At 44.0% G+C, this 18,584-nt stretch overlaps 1 protein-coding gene across 1 annotated transcript in view; it reads right to left on the reverse strand.

Moving 5' to 3' along the window:
* hlcs (holocarboxylase synthetase (biotin-(proprionyl-CoA-carboxylase (ATP-hydrolysing)) ligase)) overlaps positions 1–18,584 on the reverse strand; it is a 68,872-nt gene that overhangs the window by 27,333 nt on the left and 22,955 nt on the right. The window contains exons 10-11 of the mRNA XM_083760684.1: positions 17,031–17,409; positions 15,615–15,792 (exon numbers count right to left, since the gene is read on the reverse strand). Coding sequence (XP_083616810.1) covers positions 15,615–15,792; positions 17,031–17,409 — 557 coding nt within the window. The remainder of the gene's footprint in view (positions 1–15,614; positions 15,793–17,030; positions 17,410–18,584) is intronic.

The raw sequence follows: 18,584 nt of genomic DNA on the forward strand, positions 1-18,584 counted from the left end.
TTCTTTAACATCCGATGACCCGCTCTCTCTCTCTCTCTCTCTCTCTCTCTCTCTCTCTCCCTCTCTCAAACTCTGCTACCATTGTTGGTTTCATACTCCAAAGCCCTCGTCGCGAGCTGCCGTTTCTGCCTACGAAACGTTAACCGTTAAAAATAGCAGACCTACAAGCTCATATAGCACGCCACCGGGTGGCGCGCTATATGAGCTTGTAGATCTGCTATTTTTGAAAAATAGTAAAAATGTGGCGCGAATTTTGAATATATATTCTTTCAAAGTGAATGCTTTTAACTCGGGTCTAAATGGGCTTAAACAGGGTCTGCTCTCAAAGGGACTGCCACCGGTCAATGCTGTGTGTGTCTCAAAGGGACTGCCACCGGTCAATGCAGTGTGTGTGTGTGTGTGTGTGAGGCCCCGTGGTCAGAGCCAAAGCTACAGAGACTTAGCATTATAGCTTTCACTGGACATCATGAGCATAATGCGCCCGACGCAGTGGTGGAAAGTTACCACTTTACTCTGCAATTTTGAGGTTACTTTTACTTCAACCCGGAGAGTCCCATTCCACAAATGGCTTTCTAAAAGCAGCAGTTTCAAAGAGTTTTTCAAAAAAGAGTTCTAAAATAGCAGATGTACAAGCTCGCAGCGCGGCACGAGCTTGTAGATCTGCTATTTTAGAACAGCCTAAAGCAAATATCTAAACTGACACCTGAAGCTTTCTTGGTTTTAAAAGGTTGACTGAGTATTTCCATTTTTCCAATTATACTTCAGACTTCGTTCATTACATGTCAGAGGAAAACGTTGTAACCTACTTTTTATCACTCCGCTGCAATTATTTGACATTTCTAGTCACTTTGTGGGTTTAGATTAGGCCCGTTGATAGGCCAAATAGCTCACAACGCATGACATGTTTTTTGAGAGAGTCTGACAATTAAAACAAGCTGTTTTAGCACTTTTATTATTTCGGCGCTGTATGTATATTTTGATGTCGATACTTTTGTACTTCTACTCTTCTAGTCAAACATTCTGAATGCAGCCCTTTTACCGGGCAACACTTCTTTTTTTTTACTTAAAAAAAAAAAAAAAAAAAAAAAACTGAATACTTATTACCACCACCACTGACCGTGTGTTAGTTCCCCCAGCATATGAAATAAGTCTGCGTTTTAAGCATCTGCTTACAATCTGAAATAATTGCAAGGTAGGAGCATGCAAGGTCAATTGGACCAATTTGATTTTTTTTTTATGCACAAACCTGCTGGGGCCGTTTCTGGGGGGGCGCGTTCTCTCTCCCCGAGCGAGCAGATCCTTTTTCCTGGTACAAGGGGTTGTATTTTTTCACAGGAAACAGGACCCTAATTCCATACAGTGTCAGTTTGGATTTTGGATTCGCTGTCAAAACAAACAGTGATTGCCAGGTCCGCGACCCCCCCCCCCCAGCCCCCCCCCCCTCTCCCCACACACCCGACAACTCTGCAACAGGTTCCACTTAGAAGAGAAGCCTTGTTCCCACTGTTTGTCTTATCCCCACTTCCAGCCCGAGGAAGGTGTTAACACCATTAGCCTGCTACAAGTGTTCTGTTTGCGCACCGAGCGTCTCCGAAACACGATGCCTGTTTTCACAGAGAGACGGAAGAGGGGAGAAATGCCATTTTATAATTATTACGATGAAAATCAGGGCATATAGTTTGAAAGAAGACGGCGGCCGCCGCAAAACCCAAATAAGTCCTGCGATCCCAGAGCGATTAGAATTAAACGCGTACGGCGCAATTTTGTTATTCGTTCGGAATATGGATTACAAATGTCCATAATAATAATAAAAAGAAGAAAATTGGCCCATAACAATTTCTGTAGGCTTACTATAGTGCAAACTACTTTTTTTTAGGTGGTGTGTGTGTGTGTGTGTGTGTGTGTGTTGGGGGGGGGGGGGGGGGAGGGGGGGGGGCACAAAGAAAAGAATGAGGATATGAAAAGGAAAGTGGACCCTTGGGTTGTTGTTTTTTTTCCCCCCCTCCCGTTCGAACCCAGGGCTCTTATGGAGACACAAACCCGACAAGTAGGAAGTGCGTAGCTCCAGGCGCTGTCGGGATAGGGGTTGTCCAGAGCAGGAAACGCACCATTATGGCTCTCTCAGGTGGAGTTTCTGTGTGTGTGTGTGTGTGTGTGTGTGTGTGTGTGTGTGTGTGTGTGTGTGTGTGTGTGTGTCTGTGTGTGCTTGCGTGCATGCGTGCGTGTGTGGAGCAGAGTGATGTTATGGGAGAACGGTATAGAGCCTGTTCACAAATAAACACTTCCACGCTGCAGCTAGCATGCTAGCCTGTAGCAACACCTATTTTCCTCAACGCGCACCGCTCAGATGAACGTCTGGCGGACAGACGCGCCACGCGCACGCCGGCAAACACCTCACCGTTAATTTAGCTCAAATGATTCCAATTAAATCCATTAAAACCGAGAAAGCATCTGTGACATTTTAGATAACTGTACAATTACATTACTACAATACATTAACCCATTTAGACCTGCTTTCGATTCTACAAATCGACCAAATCATCTTCCAAATCAGACAGATTTCTGAAAAACCCATGTTTCTATGCCAGTGGTTCTGAAACTATTTCATTTCAAGGACCCCAAAAAAAATGTAATATGCCGCCGACGCCTATCTGAAAATATGTTGTTCCAGGTACCCCGCAGAACCAACGATTTGATTAAAAAAAAAAGTAGAACGTCCAACTTGTAGATCTGCATGTGTTTATTCTTTTATCTGTGGAAATCTTTTAATATAATATTTTTCAAAAGCAAACATTACATCAAATCTTTGCTTCTGGGGGTCCCTGGAACAACATATTTTGCGATCTGGGGCCAAATACAGATAATTTTGGGGGTCCTTGACAGGAACACGTTTTGAGCACCACCGATACAGAAACATAGATTTAGCAGAAAACTGTAATTTTTTTAATTCGCCTCAGGTCTAAATGTATTAAGGCTACATTTGACTGTGTAGAACTAGAAACGGCAGCCAATATTGTTTTGACAGCATATAAATACATTTATTTATCCCAGGTGAATAGGTGAAACCTATAACCACCTGCACACCGGAAACCGCAGTGTTAACCCATTTTCGACATTTAAAAAAAGATTTTTGTTAAAATGTTCACTCTGAAAGAATATATATTCAAAGATTTGAGGCACATTTTCACGATTTTTCAAAAATAGCAGACCTACAAGCTCGTAGCGCGCCACTCGGTGGCGCGCTAAGAGCTTGTAGATCTGCTATTTTTCAATAGCTAAAGTATAACATAAGGCTTTAAAAAATGGGTTAATTTAAGGGTCCATTTGGTTACATTTGCACATTCTTTGGAGTTACATTAACATGGATTTTACTGTAGTGGAAAGGGCTACTAATTGTATTATTTTGACAGCAAAGTGTGCATATTGATTTACTTATCCAAATCTTGTGAAGCGTAAATGTATGATTTGAAACAGCATTTAGATGCATGTTGTATTATTAGCTACAAGCACTGAATTTGGATATAAACCGTTGTCTCTCGCACGCATGCACCCACGCACACATGCACGCACGCACGTACGCACGCACGCACACCTTGTTATTTTAAACTGTACATAAATACCATTTCATATTTTTCATGTACGTTGTAATTGTGGAAATTCATTTTGACAGCCAGCTCAGTAGTGTTGAGTGGGTAGGAAATATCTTTTTTGAATATACATTTTATCCTACAATTTACAACCCATTTTGGGTGTCAATTATCTAATGTAATCCTTCCTCTGCCAACCTGGGGGGGGGGGGGGGGGGGCAGCAGACTGACCTCATGCTTCCTTCTTTGCATGAGGAGTCCAAGCTGCTTCTTTTCACCTGACAGAGGGGGATTTCCAGGGCCGGACGTAGCGTGTGGAAGGGACACGTTATTCCGACCAGTTCCTTTCCCCTCCGGTAGGAAATTAAATTAAATTAAATACAGTTAAATTAAATTAATTTCAAATGTGTGAACTTATGTTAACATGAACTCGTATGATATAGAATACACTACAATAAATTACTACTGTGGTATCGATGTAAAATGTTGTGCACATTATATTACAGAAGATGAGAAATAAATGGAGAATCCTAAATATATAAAAAGGCAACTGCTGAAAAAAGAATCATCATTCAAAAATTAAGTGTAGGCTACAATGATTCATTATCCTAAAATGAATCCCGTCCAAGTTCTTATTCCAGAATGGCTGTACAGCTACAAATGTAACCAAATGGACCCTTATGGGTCTGTAACTCTGAGTGTACAGCTACAAATGTAACCAAATGGACCCTTATGGGTCTGTTGAGTGTACAGCTACAAATGTAACCAAATGGACCCTTATGGGTCTGTTGAGTGTACAACTACAAATGTTACCAAATGGACCCTTATGGGTCTGTAGCTCTGAGTGTACAGCTACAAATGTAACCAAATGGACCCTTATGGGTCTGTAACTCTGAGTGTACAGCTACAAATGTAACCAAATGGACACTTATGGGTCTGTAACTCTGAGTGTACAGCTACAAATGTAACCAAATTGACCCTTATGGGTCTGTAACTCTGAGTGTACAGCTACAAATGTAACCAAATGTGACCAGATTTGACTGAGATACTGCCATCGCGCAAATTCCAGCTTTTCACCAGAGGAGAAAAACTTTGTTTCCCTTTTTTTTCAAAACTCTTCACATACTAGAGCATGTCTGAAATAAGTGTCAGAGCTGAAATTGACATGTAAATATGAAATAAATGCTTAAACATGTAGCTAGGTGTAATGTTAGAGACCACAGAAGTGAACCTTTCAAGCCTCTTTTCTCAACTCGCTGTTTTCTGCCAGACATTACTCTATAAGCCATATCTCCAAAACTGGTGGGTCAAACTGAACGACCACTATGTCAATTTGAAGCTATGATTCCCTGCTTTCATATGACATGAAAAAACAAAAAATCTAAGAAATCCGACCTCTAAGTCAAATTTGGTCACAAATGGACCCTTATGGGTCTGTAGCTGTACAAAACATTTTGTAGTGTACAAAACATAAGCAAATGGATCCTTATGCAATTTAAGCATTCAGCGGACCCTCTTTATGGACTAGAGTGACGTACAGTAAGCAAGGTAAACGTGGAGGTTAATGCCTCAAATGCAGAGAGACGGTGTAACGCCTCAGTACATTAGGATCATAGAAGGATGTAGCAGCAGCAGTGTTGTTTTTGGCAGCAAATTTAGATTTTAGTTTTAGTCATTAGTCTCTTGAATAGTTTTCATTTAGTTTTAGTCACATTTTAGTCACCCGTAATGTTTTAGTGTTTATAGTCTAGTTTCAGTCGAAGATTTCAGTCACAAAAATGTGTTTTGGCGGGCCTTGATGCCGTCGTAATGACTGTTTTTACACCTGCTGAAAATATCCGATCTACAAGCTCGTAGCTTGTAGATCGGCTATTTTCAGCATGCAACCGATTGTAAAACGACTTATACTGGATCTCTTGTCCACTAGTCCCTTCAAACATTTTAGTCTAGTTTTTATTTGTTGACGAAATTGTCAATATATGTAGTCTTAGTTTTAGTCACCATAGGTTAGTTTTAATTTAGTTTCCATTTAGTTTTCGTCAGTGGAAAAACTAGTGAAAATAGCTGATCTAGAAGGTCACAGTGCGCCACTTTGCGCTGTGTTGTGAGCTTGTAGGTCAGCTATTTTCAATTCCCCTTAAACATTTTTTCCCCCTAATTTATGGAATTTCTTAGAATTTTCTTTCATTCATTCTAGAAATTACTTAGAAATATCGTTTTATTTGGTATTAATTCATGAAAACTTTAATTAAAAACTAAATGTAGGAAATCCAAAAAAAAATAAGGGACCCATAAAAATGTCTCCTACACGACACTGGGCCAAATGGGACCCCGACCCACTGTTTGGGAAACAGTGGACTCTAAAAACAATATCATACAATAAAAACATGTACATTGAAACTAATAGGATGCCAGGACTGTAACTACAGTGAGAGTGTAACAAGACTCTGATTCTGTACTACAAGAGTTCAATTATAACGGAGGATTCGCGTTAAGAGTGCAGTGGTGGCTCAGACAGACAGAATTGAGATTCCAGTTTGGTGGTGACCTTGTGAGAGCCTTTTATTAGCGGCTGCTTTGCCAAACACGCCTGCTAATACCCTGAGCAAACAGCCCCGCCATCCAGGACGCTAAGCCCCCCACCCCACCCCCCAAACGCCACCATCAATACCGCCCCCCCCCCCAAAATCCCCCCTCACTGTTATTAACACATTCAGGCCTCTGACCTCGAAATAAAAGAAACATCTTCCAAAATCCTCCAGTTTTCTGAAATAAATATTTTCACGATTTTTCTAAAAAATAGCAGACCTACAATAGCCACTCGGTGGCGCGCTAAGAGCTTGTAGATCTGCTATTTTTCAATACCTAAAGCATAACATAATGCTAACACGAAAAGGGGTTCCCGCCCCAAAATGGGTGGGAACCCCTTTTGGTGTTAGCATTATTATTTGGTGTTAGCATTAACACCAAAAAAAAATAAAGCATTGGTGTTTTGGTGTTAGCATTATTATTTGGTGTTAGCATTATTGAAAAATATTTTTTCAATACCTAAAGCATAACATAATGCTAACACCAAAAGGGGTTCCCGCCCAAAATGGGTTAAGCTACCGCTTAAAGAAAACCTTTGTCGCCGTCCATTCAACACTTTAATTACTAATTAAAGCTTTCGTTCCAGACTTGTTTGAGGAAGATGTTGAGTTGAAGAAGAATTCTATTGTTTCGTTGTTGTTTTTGTCCTCTTTTTTTTTTTCCTTTTCTTCTTTTTTTTTTCTCCTCTCTCTCTCTCCAAGAGGGTCTCATCTGTTAAGATGCTTAGGAATTTAATTAGTCGGACCCAAGGTGTGAATGATAACTAGCACGATGATGAAATAATTATCGCTAAAGTATGATGATAGGCATTTCATTAACCCATTCTGACCTGAGATCAGATTCTAAAAATGTCTATTACATCCTGACAGTTTCATTATTAACCCATTCTGACCTGAGATCAGATTCTAAAAGTGTCTTCGATTTTTCAAAAATAGCAGACCTACAAGCTCGTATCGCGCCACTCGGTGGCGCGATATGAGCTTGTAGATCTGCTATTTTTCAATAGCTAAAACATAACATGATGCCAACACCAAAATGGGTGCCCGGTCAGAATGGGTTAAACTGTTACAATTACTGTATGGCCGGGAAATGGGAGTAAAAGTTTAAGACGTATATTTTACTACATACAGTATGGACTTTTTATGGCTGTAATATAATTTGCACCACAAAAGGTGCACATAGTACTTAACAGTCAGTGATGTATTGCAGACATGGTAATGATAAAAATACACTATACAATTCAGAGTTCTCTTTTAAACCCTTTAAAGTGCGTGAGCATTGTGTGTCGGTAATTTTTTTTTCTTCTAGATGACTTCTCAGGAATGCCGCTCTAAACCAGTTCCTTCATATTATCATACATTATCATATTAAAGAGGAATTATTCTTGTGGTCCTAATTGCAAACCTAACTCATGCCCAGTCTGAGGTTTTTGCCTTTTGCGTTTGAAATGTGTTGGCACTTATCTCATGTTACGAAGAAATGATTCATTCCGTTGGGAATTTTGGGATATTATGTACTGTATATATTATATGATATCCCTCGATGCTTAAAACAACACACCGTTTTACATCATGGATCACAAACGTTGTATGTCGCCGTGTCTTTTCTAAACCAAAATGTATAGCACTGAAAGTTATTTTTTATTTATATGTACCGGTATATTTATTTATCGTTAGCTTGTAATCATGGGAGACCCTCTTTTGGTGCTGAATACAGTCACGGTAGCACCTTCTCGGTGCCAATAGCTGAATGAAAAGGTCCTCGGTTTGATTCCCGGCTCCATTAGCTATACGTGTCCCTGAGCAAGACAACTGCTCCGCATGACAACTGTCATGGGTGACATGACACTGTGACCATGGGATCAATACGGTCTCCATTATCTGGATTTGAAGATGCTCTATGCCAGCTGTGTCGAATGGTGTTACGTTGAAGAGTAGGTAGAGAACCTGGAAAGACACATTGGACCCTTTCCCACCAAAAATTACTTTGGTTGTAGAACGGGTGGTTCTGGGCGGTTCTGTTCCAGGGGCAGAGTGGCCGGATGGGAACCACGAGTTTGCCAGCTGGAGCCCGGGCTCTCCCCCAGAGTTAATGGTCGAAGTGTGCTTGAGCAAGACACCAAATTGCTCCCGATGTGCAGGTTAGCACAGCACACATATACATTAGCACAATCTATGTAAAGCGCGCCTTGGATAAAGGCGCTATCATCATACTATAATTAACCAAATGTCTGTGTGTCCGTATGTGTGTGTGTCTGTCTGTCTGTCAGAAACATTGCCGTAACTCCTTACTGCCTGCACCAATCACTCCCACTTTTCACACAGGCATTGACCATATGAATATGGAGGGCGTAACGAAGCCCTTTTTTCGATTTGACACATTAATGAATATTAATTAATGTATTAGTCAATTACAAACGCACCCGGGCAAATATCTCACAACGGGTAAGGACTATATATATTCTTTGTATCACCTCAACCACCCCAACCAAACACAGATTTTGGCCTAATCTACACTGCAGTATCATCAATGTTAATCTAACTCTGAGAGCGTACAAGGCAAGCGTAGGTTTTGTACCCCCCCCCCCCCCCCCCCACAGCCCAAATGATCCTCTATTTATATCGACTGAGAGATGGGCTGTTCAATCAGTCTGATTCAACTTCAATCTCGTAACCATTTTGGCCAATCAGATTCGACTATATGAATACAGGCCTATACCACCATCGTCATTGATCTATTCATTGTGCTTTTCTTTTTTGAGTGGTGCAACCACTCCTACAACCAGGAATGTCCGTATGTATCATGTATGTATCATGTATCCGCCATGAGCACGAGTGGTGTGCGCATGCGTGAAACCAGCAATGGCCAGCAATATCCGCGTGTGTGTGTACAATGCGCGTGCCTGCACAATGCATGCCTCACATCTTGTGCTAAATAAATAGCGTCAATGCTAGCGAGCTAAAATATAGCCATCCTTGCTCTAGAAAGCACCAATGTTTCCATCTAGACCACCGGATAATCAGCAAAGACCTCCGAACATCGCGCTAATTGACCAAACCATGGAGAGCTCCGTATATTAGGAGTTATTGAAGCTTTTAGTCTGCCTGTATAATGGGAGGTGGACGGCAGCTCGCATGCGCGATCCGGTCTAGGTATGCTAAAGAAGGAAAGGCCGACCCCCGTGGACGGCAGCTCGCATGCGTGATCCGGTCTAGGTATGCTAAAGAAGGAAAGGCCGATCCAAAATAATAATGAAAAAATAGTTCTCAGCGACGCGGATTGATATCCAAAATAAAGCTAATCTGAGAGAGAGAGAGAGAGAGAGAGAGAGAGAGGAGGGGGGGAGAGAGGGGAGTTGCACCACTCGGTTCACACAGGTGTGATTTTTTTATTTAAGTAATACCTGTGCACAGTTCACAGTGACACTTTGTCAGAACTTAAGATCCCCGAAAACAGTTAATTCGGGGCAATGCTCAGATGTCAATCATATACCGTGCCGTCGGTAAAAAATACAACGCACAGGCAGGGGGGGGGGGGGGGGGAATAATCCACACCCGAGTTTAATGAACAGTGAGGATTTTACTGTGTGCACACGGATCTAATTAATCACGGACTGTATTTTCCTGAGTCACCTGTCGGCTTCTATCCTGCCACAGTGAGATGAGGTCTAAATTCAAAACACATTTCAGCGGCAAATGTGATTGTGTTGCATTAGCATTCCACTCAATTCATTCCATGCAGACGGAATTCCACACACTGTTCATTTAAACTGCGAAGATGGAACCAATTTGTACACCCTTTGTTTGAACCGGTTTGCTGCTAAACCTTTTAAAGTAATGGCCTGAATGGCACTTCAACAATTACATTAGCTCAACAACCACCCACGATCAAACTTTCCTTTTCTATTAAACAAAAATGAAAAAATGTGGGAAATGTGATTTAACCCATTCTGACCGGGCACCCGTTTTGGTGTTGGCATCATGTTATGCTTTAGCTATTGAAAAATAGCAGATCTACAAGCTCATATCGCGCCACCGAGTGGCGCGATACGAGCTTGTAGGTCTGCTATTTTTGAAAAATCGAAGACACTTTTAGAATCTGATCTCAGGTCAGAATGGGTTAATAATGAAACTGTCAGGATGTAATAGACATTTTTAGAATCTGATCTCAGGTCAGAATGGGTTAATACGGTGGCTCTCAAAGTGAAGTCCGGGGACCCCCAGGGGTCCTTGAGGGGGGTTCCAGGGGCCCTGCAGCAAAGGGAGTTAATATTATTATAATCAAAACTCTGATCAAAACTTCAACCATATATATATATATATATATATATATATATATATATATATATATATATACGGTACACGCTGTGAGCTTATAGATCTGATACTTTCCAAAAAAAGTCAAATATATTGACAAACATTTTAACAACAGGGGTCTTGTATGGGGTCTTGTATGGGGTGTTGTATGGGGTGTATGGGGTCTTGTATGGGGTGTTGTATGGGGTGTTGTATGGGGTCTTGTATGGGGTGTTGTATGGGGTGTATGGGGTCTTGTATGGGGTGTTGTATGGGGTGTATGGGGTCTTGTATGGGGTGTTGTATGGGGTCTTGTATGGGGTGTCCAGGAACATTTCCCGCGGCCTGCAAATACATCATTTGGGGATCCTTGACATGAACAAAAGTTAGAGAACCACCGCCTTTAAAAAAGAAAAAAGGAAAAGACCCCACGAACACAGAATCCAGCACAAATACTAATCCATAAGAGGGCTTCCTTAAGAATAATATCGTGTAATCAAGCCTGCGCCCGGACATCTGGAAATGTAAAAAAAAAAGAAAAGAAAAGAAAAGAAAAGAAAGAAAAATAGAAAAAAATAAATAAGGGGTGAAATCAAACTGGAGAGGTTTTTTTTTCACCATTCACCCTACTTTTGTTCCCTTTACAACCTTAATGACAACACTGTCACATCCAATCAGCTCAGCACCGCTCCACAATCCATTTTTCAAACTTTATGACAGCTGTAATGGCTCCCACCTGTTGCCACCATCCTGCCTCATGAATGGCAACTTCCCAGTGCTCTCTCTCTGCGCGCGCACGCATGTGTGTGTGTGTGTGTGTCTGTGCACGCAGTGCGTGTGTCTGTCTGTCTGTGTGTGTGCGCGCACGCACTCGCGCGGTGCGTGTGTCTGTCTGTCTGTGCGCTCGCGCGGTGTGTGTGTGCGTGTGCGTAACAGAGACAAAGGCCTCTATTAGCTGCAGTTGCAGTGAGGTCACTCAGGCATTAAATTAGTTCCAGCCCCGCTACCCCTCCCACCACCCAGCGCACGTGGGCGCGCGCGCACACACACACGCCCACACACATTACTAAACTCGTGAGGACGTCGATATCTCAGGACTGCTATTTAATGAACGACTTTTTTGGGGTGGGCCGGGCATTTTTAACCACAACGCTAAGATGAAAATACAGTCCATCTACAAACTCACAGCTTGAGGTTGTATGTGCAGGCCTATCTGTTATTGTGGGTGTGTGACAAACTGGTACGCAACGGATGTAGAAAACAGGCATAAAACCTTAACACGTACTGTACGTATCCCGTCTAACCCCGACCACCAAATCTGGATCTAAACCTTAACACGTACTGTACGTATCCCGTCTAACCCCGACCACCAAATCTGGATCTAAACCTTAACACGTACTGTACGTATCCCGTCTAACCCCGACCACCAAATCTGGATCTAAACCTTAACACGTACTGTACGTATCCCGTCTAACCCCGACCACCAAATCTGGATCTAAACCTTAACACGTACTGTACGTATCCCGTCTAACCCCGACCACCAAATCTGGATCTAAACCTTAACACGTACGTATCCCGTCTAACCCCGACCACCAAATCTGGATCTAAACCTTAACACGTACGTATCCCGTCTAACCCCAACCACCAAATCTGGATCTCTTCCGAAATGTTAGTCGAAAACAGTCCTTGTCGACTATTAAAACAAACATGTCTCTCTTGTGAGCACCAGGCAGCTGTGGAAAGGTTTTCACTTAGGTATACTGCAATATAGAAATACTCTGTTACAAGTAAAAGTCCAGAATTCAAAATGTACTTGAGTAAAAGTATTGGCATCAAAATGTACTTAATAAATATGTTCTATTTCATTCAGAAAAAAGGTCAGGCCTCAGTCCAAAATGGGTTAAGTGCGCGCACACACACACCCACACCCACCAGGGGCCAGGGCAAGTACTACGGCAAGTGCTGTGGGCTAAGATGGAGTCTGAAGAGGTGCGTTTTCAGACTGCGGCGGAAGACTGGGAGTGAGGCTGCAGTTCGGACTGTGATGGGAAGTGCGTTCCATAGTTTTGGAGCCACAAGGGAGAAGAGTTTGGACACACATACTTTCAATTGCCACAATTCACAAAAATTCTTCATTCTAGTCCCCTCTCTCTCCTCTCCTGTTGAGTCAGTGCCATGGTGTCCCTCTCCCTCTCCTCTCCTGTTGAGTCAGTGCCATGGTGTCCCTCTCCCTCTCCTCTCCTGTTGAGTCAGTGCCATGGTGTCCCTCTCCCTCTCCCCCTCCCTCTCCTCTCCTGTTGAGTCAGTGCCATGGTGTCCCCTCTCCCTCTCCCCCTCCCTCTCCTCTCCTGTCGAGTCAGTGCCATGGTGTCCCTCTCCTCTCCTGTTGAGTCAGTGCCATGGTGTCCCTCTCCCCCTCCTCTCCTGTTGAGTCAGTTGAGTCACGCTGCCTGCCTCTGTGTGGCCGACTCCACGCCACTTATGTCATCATCACGCGTCACTTTGCGTTCACAGGCCTCGTCGGCACTTAATTCTGGACCTGCCGCCTGCGTTCCGCTGCTCCTAGTCTCGCGTAAAGCCACAGAACTATTCCACAACCTCTCAATGCCATTAGAGAGGCTGGAACTATTCCACAACCTCTCAATGCCATTAGAGAGGCTGGAACTATTCCACAACCTCTCAATGCCATTAGAGAGGCTGGAACTATCCCACAACCTCTCAATGCCATTATAGAGGCTGGAACTATTCCACAACCTCTCAATGCCATTAGAGAGGCTGGAACTATTCCACAACCTCTCAATGCCATTAGAGAGGCTGGAACTATTCCACAACCTCTCAATGCCATTAGAGAGGCTGGAACTATTCCACAACCTCTCAATGCCATTATAGAGGCTGGAACTATTCCACAACCTCTCAATGCCATTAGAGAGGCTGGAACTATTCCACAACCTCTCAATGCCATTAGAGAGGCTGGAACTATTCCACAACCTCTCAATGCCATTAGAGAGGCTGGAACTATCCCACAACCTCTCAATGCCATTATAGAGGCTGGAACTATTCCACAACCTCTCAATGCCATTAGAGAGGCTGGAACTATTCCACAACCTCTCAATGCCATTAGAGAGGCTGGAACTATTCCACAACCTCTCAATGCCATTAGAGAGGCTGGAACTATAACACAACCTCTCAATGCCATTAGAGAGGCTGGAACTATTCCACAACCTCTCAATGCCATTATAGAGGCTGGAACTATTCCACAACCTCTCAATGCCATTAGAGAGGCTGGAAATATTCCACAACCTCTCAATGCCATTATAGAGGCTGGAACTATTCCACAACCTCTCAATGCCATTAGAGAGGCTGGAACTATTCCACAACCTCTCAATGCCATTATAGAGGCTGGAACTATTCCCCAACCTCTCAATGCCATTAGAGAGGCTGGAACTATTCCACAACCTCTCAATGCCATTATAGAGGCTGGAACTATTCCACAACCTCTCAATGCCATTATAGAGGCTGGAACTATTCCACAACCTCTCAATGCCATTAGAGAGGCTGGAACTATTCCACAACCTCTCAATGCCATTAGAAAGGCTGGAACTATTCCACAACCTCTCAATGCCATTAGAGAGGCTGGAACTATTCCACAACCTCTCAATGCCATTAGAAAGGCTGGAACTATTCCACAACCTCTCAATGCCATTAGAGAGGCTGGAACTATTCCACAACCTCTCAATGTCATTAGAGAGGCTGGATCTATTCCACAACCTCTCAATGCCATTAGAGAGGCTGGAACTATTCCACAATCTCTCAATGTCATTAGAGAGGCTGGATCTATTCCACAACCTCTCAATGCCATTAGAGAGGCTGGATCTATTCCACAACCTCTCAATGCCATTAGAGATACCTCTCAATGCCATTAGAAAGGCTGGAACTATTCCACAACCTCTCAATGCCATTAGAGATACCTCTCAATGCCATTAGAAAGGCTGGAACTATTCCACAACCTCTCAATGCCATTAGAGAGGCTGGAACTATTCCACAACCTCTCAATGCCATTAGAGAGGCTGGAACTATTCCACAACCTCTCAATGCCATCAGAGAGGCTGGAACTATTCCACAACCTCTCAATGCCATTAGAGAGGCTGGAACTATAACACTTCCCCAAAAAAAATTCCGTTCACGAAAATATATTTTAAAAGATCTTTAAAGCATAATATCTGGTAAGCAGTGAGCTATTAATAATAACTACTACAGCTGTGTCCGTGGGGCACTATGGCCTACTTGGGACCATGCAAGTTGGAAATGCATGCCCCACGCTCGCCATGAGCAGCACGGCTTGGGCTGCGGCAAGTCGTGCGGTAGGTAAGGTAACTGGGAGCTGATGGTAGGTAAGGTAACTGGGAGCTGATGGTAGGTAAGGTAACTGGGAGCTGATGGTAGGTAAGGTAACTGGGAGCTGATGGTAGGTAAGGTAACTGGGAGCTGATGGTAGGTAAGGTAACTGGGAGCTGATGGTAGGTAAGGTAACTGGGAGCTGATGGTAGGTGTGGCGCTCCACCTCAGCAATGCATCTCCCAGGGGTCTAGTAGGACAGACCCTCTGGCTGATCCCTGAGGATCTAACGGGGATAGGCATGTCACTCTGGCTGATATACCAACAACACAGAAATGTGTGTATTTCTGGCCGTTATGACATGCCCCAAAAATATACATTTGAGCCAAGTTATTTTAGAGAACCGGTTGGCATTTATTTTGGGGGGGGGGGGGGGGGGAAGGGAAATTCCATCCACCGACCTGGACTGGATTCGAACGGAATGGACTGAAATTAAATTAAACTGGAACTGGACCGGACTAGACCGGAGCAGAGCATAATATAGGCTACAGTATAAAGAGTGGAGTACTGTATGTCACCTTTCCAGCAGGTTCACGTGGTGTGTGTATGTGTGTGCGTGCGTGCAGTGTGTGTGTGTGTGTGTGTGCGTGCATTACCCTTCCAGCAGGTCCATGGTGGTGGGCGTGTGTGCGTGCAGTGTGTGTGTGTGTGTGTGTGTGTGTGTGTGCATTACCCTTCCAGCAGGTCCATGGTGGTGGGCGTGTGTGCGTGCAGTGTGTGTGTGTGTGTGTGTGTGTGCGTGCATTACCCTTCCAGCAGGTCCATGGTGGTGGGCGTGACCTCGGTGTAGAGCAGCGTGCGTCCCAGCGTGTGCGTGCCCAGGTGCTCCCTGTACACGTCCACGCTGAACTGCTCCGAGCGCGCACACGCCTCCGGAGGCTCCGTGACCAGGGCCAGCGTCCCCGGAGGGTCGCCGGAGGCCCCTCCTCCAGGAAAAAAAGAAAAGTACTCAATTGCTTTTGCTTAACGGCCAAGCTACACAAGGCTTTTCTCGCGCGTTTACTCTAAACGCGCGGACCGTGCGTGCGTAAGCCAAATGCCCTGGCTACATCCATCTGTCAGACGCGCGGCAGGTTTGTGCGGGACCTTCCGGGAGGATATATAGATACGCGCGCATGGGGGCATTATACACAAGTAAAAAAATTTGAACAGATCCTATTTTCAGAGCACGCGTAGGATGGCCCGCGGTATCCGTGCGTCTGGTGTAGCTGGTATCATTGACATATATTGGTCCTATCCAAACGCACTGTACGTGCGCAGTAAAAAACGCATATGCACACGCGCAAAATTGCCTGGTGTAGCTTGGCCGTAACCCATTCTGACCTGAGATCAGATTCTAAAAATGTCTTCTACATCCTGACAGTTTTCATTCTGACCTGAGATCAGATTCTAAAAATGTCTTCTACATCCTGACAGTTTTCTGAAAAAGCCATGTTTCTATGTCAGTCGTTCTTGGATTTTTCAAAAATAGCAGACCTACAAGCTCGTAGCGCGCCACTCTGTGGCTTGTATGAGCTTGTAGATCTGCTATTTTTCAATAGCTAAAGCATAGCATAATACGAACACCAAAAGGGGTTCCTGCCCAAAATGGGTTAAGTGAAAAGTATCAATTACTGCACAATGTAGAACTATAATACTCTGGACTATAATTTGATTTTTTTCTTTTTTTTAATACTACCACACCACAAGGGCGGTCATATGACATTTATAATGTAACATTGTATTCTTCTGGTATGTCCTAGACCTATATGGGTGTGTCACATTGTGTTATGGTATTTCATAATGCCATAAAACATGGTATTTCATAATCTTACTGTATGCCTTGAAATCTTGAATAATAATAATTAAAACAAAAGAGTTCCGGAATTCAAAATGTAGGCTACTTGAGGGAAAGTACAAAAAGTATCGTCATCAAAATGTACTTAACGTGGCAAAAGTCAAAAGTACTCTTCATGCAGAATGTCTCATTTCAAGTTTTCAAGTGGATACAAATATTTTGAAAATAGCCGATATAATCAGCTCACAATGCGTCGCATCGCGAGTAACTAATGTTTTAAAATAAATGTAGCGTAGTAAAAAGTACAATATTTGCCTCCGAGATGCAGTGGAGTAGAAGAAAAAGTATTGGAAATAAATAAGTCAAGTAAAAAGAAGTATAAATTACCTAGACCAAGACCAAGGTCGTGGTCTCCTTGGGGACAGCCGGAGGCGGACACCAGCCTCAGAGGGTCGTGGTCTCCTTGGGGACAGCCGGAGGCGGACACCAGCCTCAGAGGGTCGTGGTCTCCTTGGGGACAGCCGGAGGCGGACACCAGCCTCAGAGGGTCGTGGTCTCCTTGGGGACAGCCGGAGGCGGACACCAGCCTCAGAGGGTCGTGGTCTCCTTGGGGACAGCCGGAGGCGGACACCAGCCTCAGAGGGTCGTGGTCTCCTTGGGGACAGCCGGAGGCGGACACCAGCCTCAGAGGGGTCTTGGAGGAGCGGATCAGACCGCCGGGGTCCGCGTGAGCCCGCAGCCACGTCAGGAAGCGGGCCTTGTTCTCCTGCGGCGAAAAGTATACATGCCGAAAAGGCAAACAAGAATGAGGACTACAGCGGGCCGTGGCTCAGCGGTCCAGGCACCTTGGCCGGTATAGTCCGAGGCCTGGCAGTGTGCCGCGGGTTCGACCCCCGATCCCGACGGCCTTTACTGCATGTCACTCCCCCATCTCTCTCCCCCATTTCCTGTCAGCCTACTGTCTGTCTCTCTATTAAAAAAATATATGTCTGTCTCTCTATTAAAAAAATATATAAAATAAACCCCATTAAAAATATGTAGAATGACGACTATATTGTGCTGCACCATTCTTGCTCAAGATTTTTTGTGTATTTAGTCCGTAGTTGCTGAACATTCTAAATCACATCTCATTTTAGGGGGCAAGTATTTTAGGGGTCCTTCTAACACCACGCATATTGTATAAGTTATATCGTATTAACATGAAAATAACATTTTATTCACCAACAATGGGTTAACTAGCGTATAAATGGGTGACCCCATAAGGGTCCACTTGGTTGCATTCATACGCTTGTTAAATTAACACCGTGGCTCTTGACTGTGAAGGGTTAACGAAGGTCTGTTGCTAATCATGGATCATCTTAATTAACCCCTCTCTCCGAGAGCCGTCACTTGGCATTAATCAGCCTGGCTCCCAGACGCAGTGTGTCTGTGGACTCAACCTAAACGCTATATGTGCACAGAACATGAGTCTTTGCTTACATTACACCACATGAGGACCCCTCCAAATGATGTTTAAAAATCTATCCGTCACACCCGTCCTCATCACAGGCGGTCAGAGGAAGCGTCTAGGAGTGAGTCATAGCATCGCTGCCGTCGCGCAGAAACCCTGCATCTTCATTTCTCTACTTTTGTTCTTTTTAGGGGGCGCTATAGCCCCTCCTATGCCCAGCTTTGTGCGTTTGCGTGTACCACGATTCGATTGGCTGAGCACGGAACGCGTGCCACATTTGTGGCGATTCGATTGGCTGAGCACGGCATGCGTGCCGGTGCATGACGATAGGAGCGCCGCTCACTTCACACGAGTGTGATCAGCGCCAGGTATTAATTCATGAATTCTTCCTTAACCCATTCTGACCTGAGATCAGATTCATACGAGGTTTCCACTGGACACACACTGGTCTGATTAACCCATTCTGACCTGAGATTCTAAAAATGTCAGTC

Source organism: Protomyctophum parallelum (genome assembly GCF_964188405.1).
Source record: "Protomyctophum parallelum genome assembly, chromosome: 1".
Lineage (NCBI taxonomy): Eukaryota > Metazoa > Chordata > Actinopteri > Myctophiformes > Myctophidae > Protomyctophum > Protomyctophum parallelum.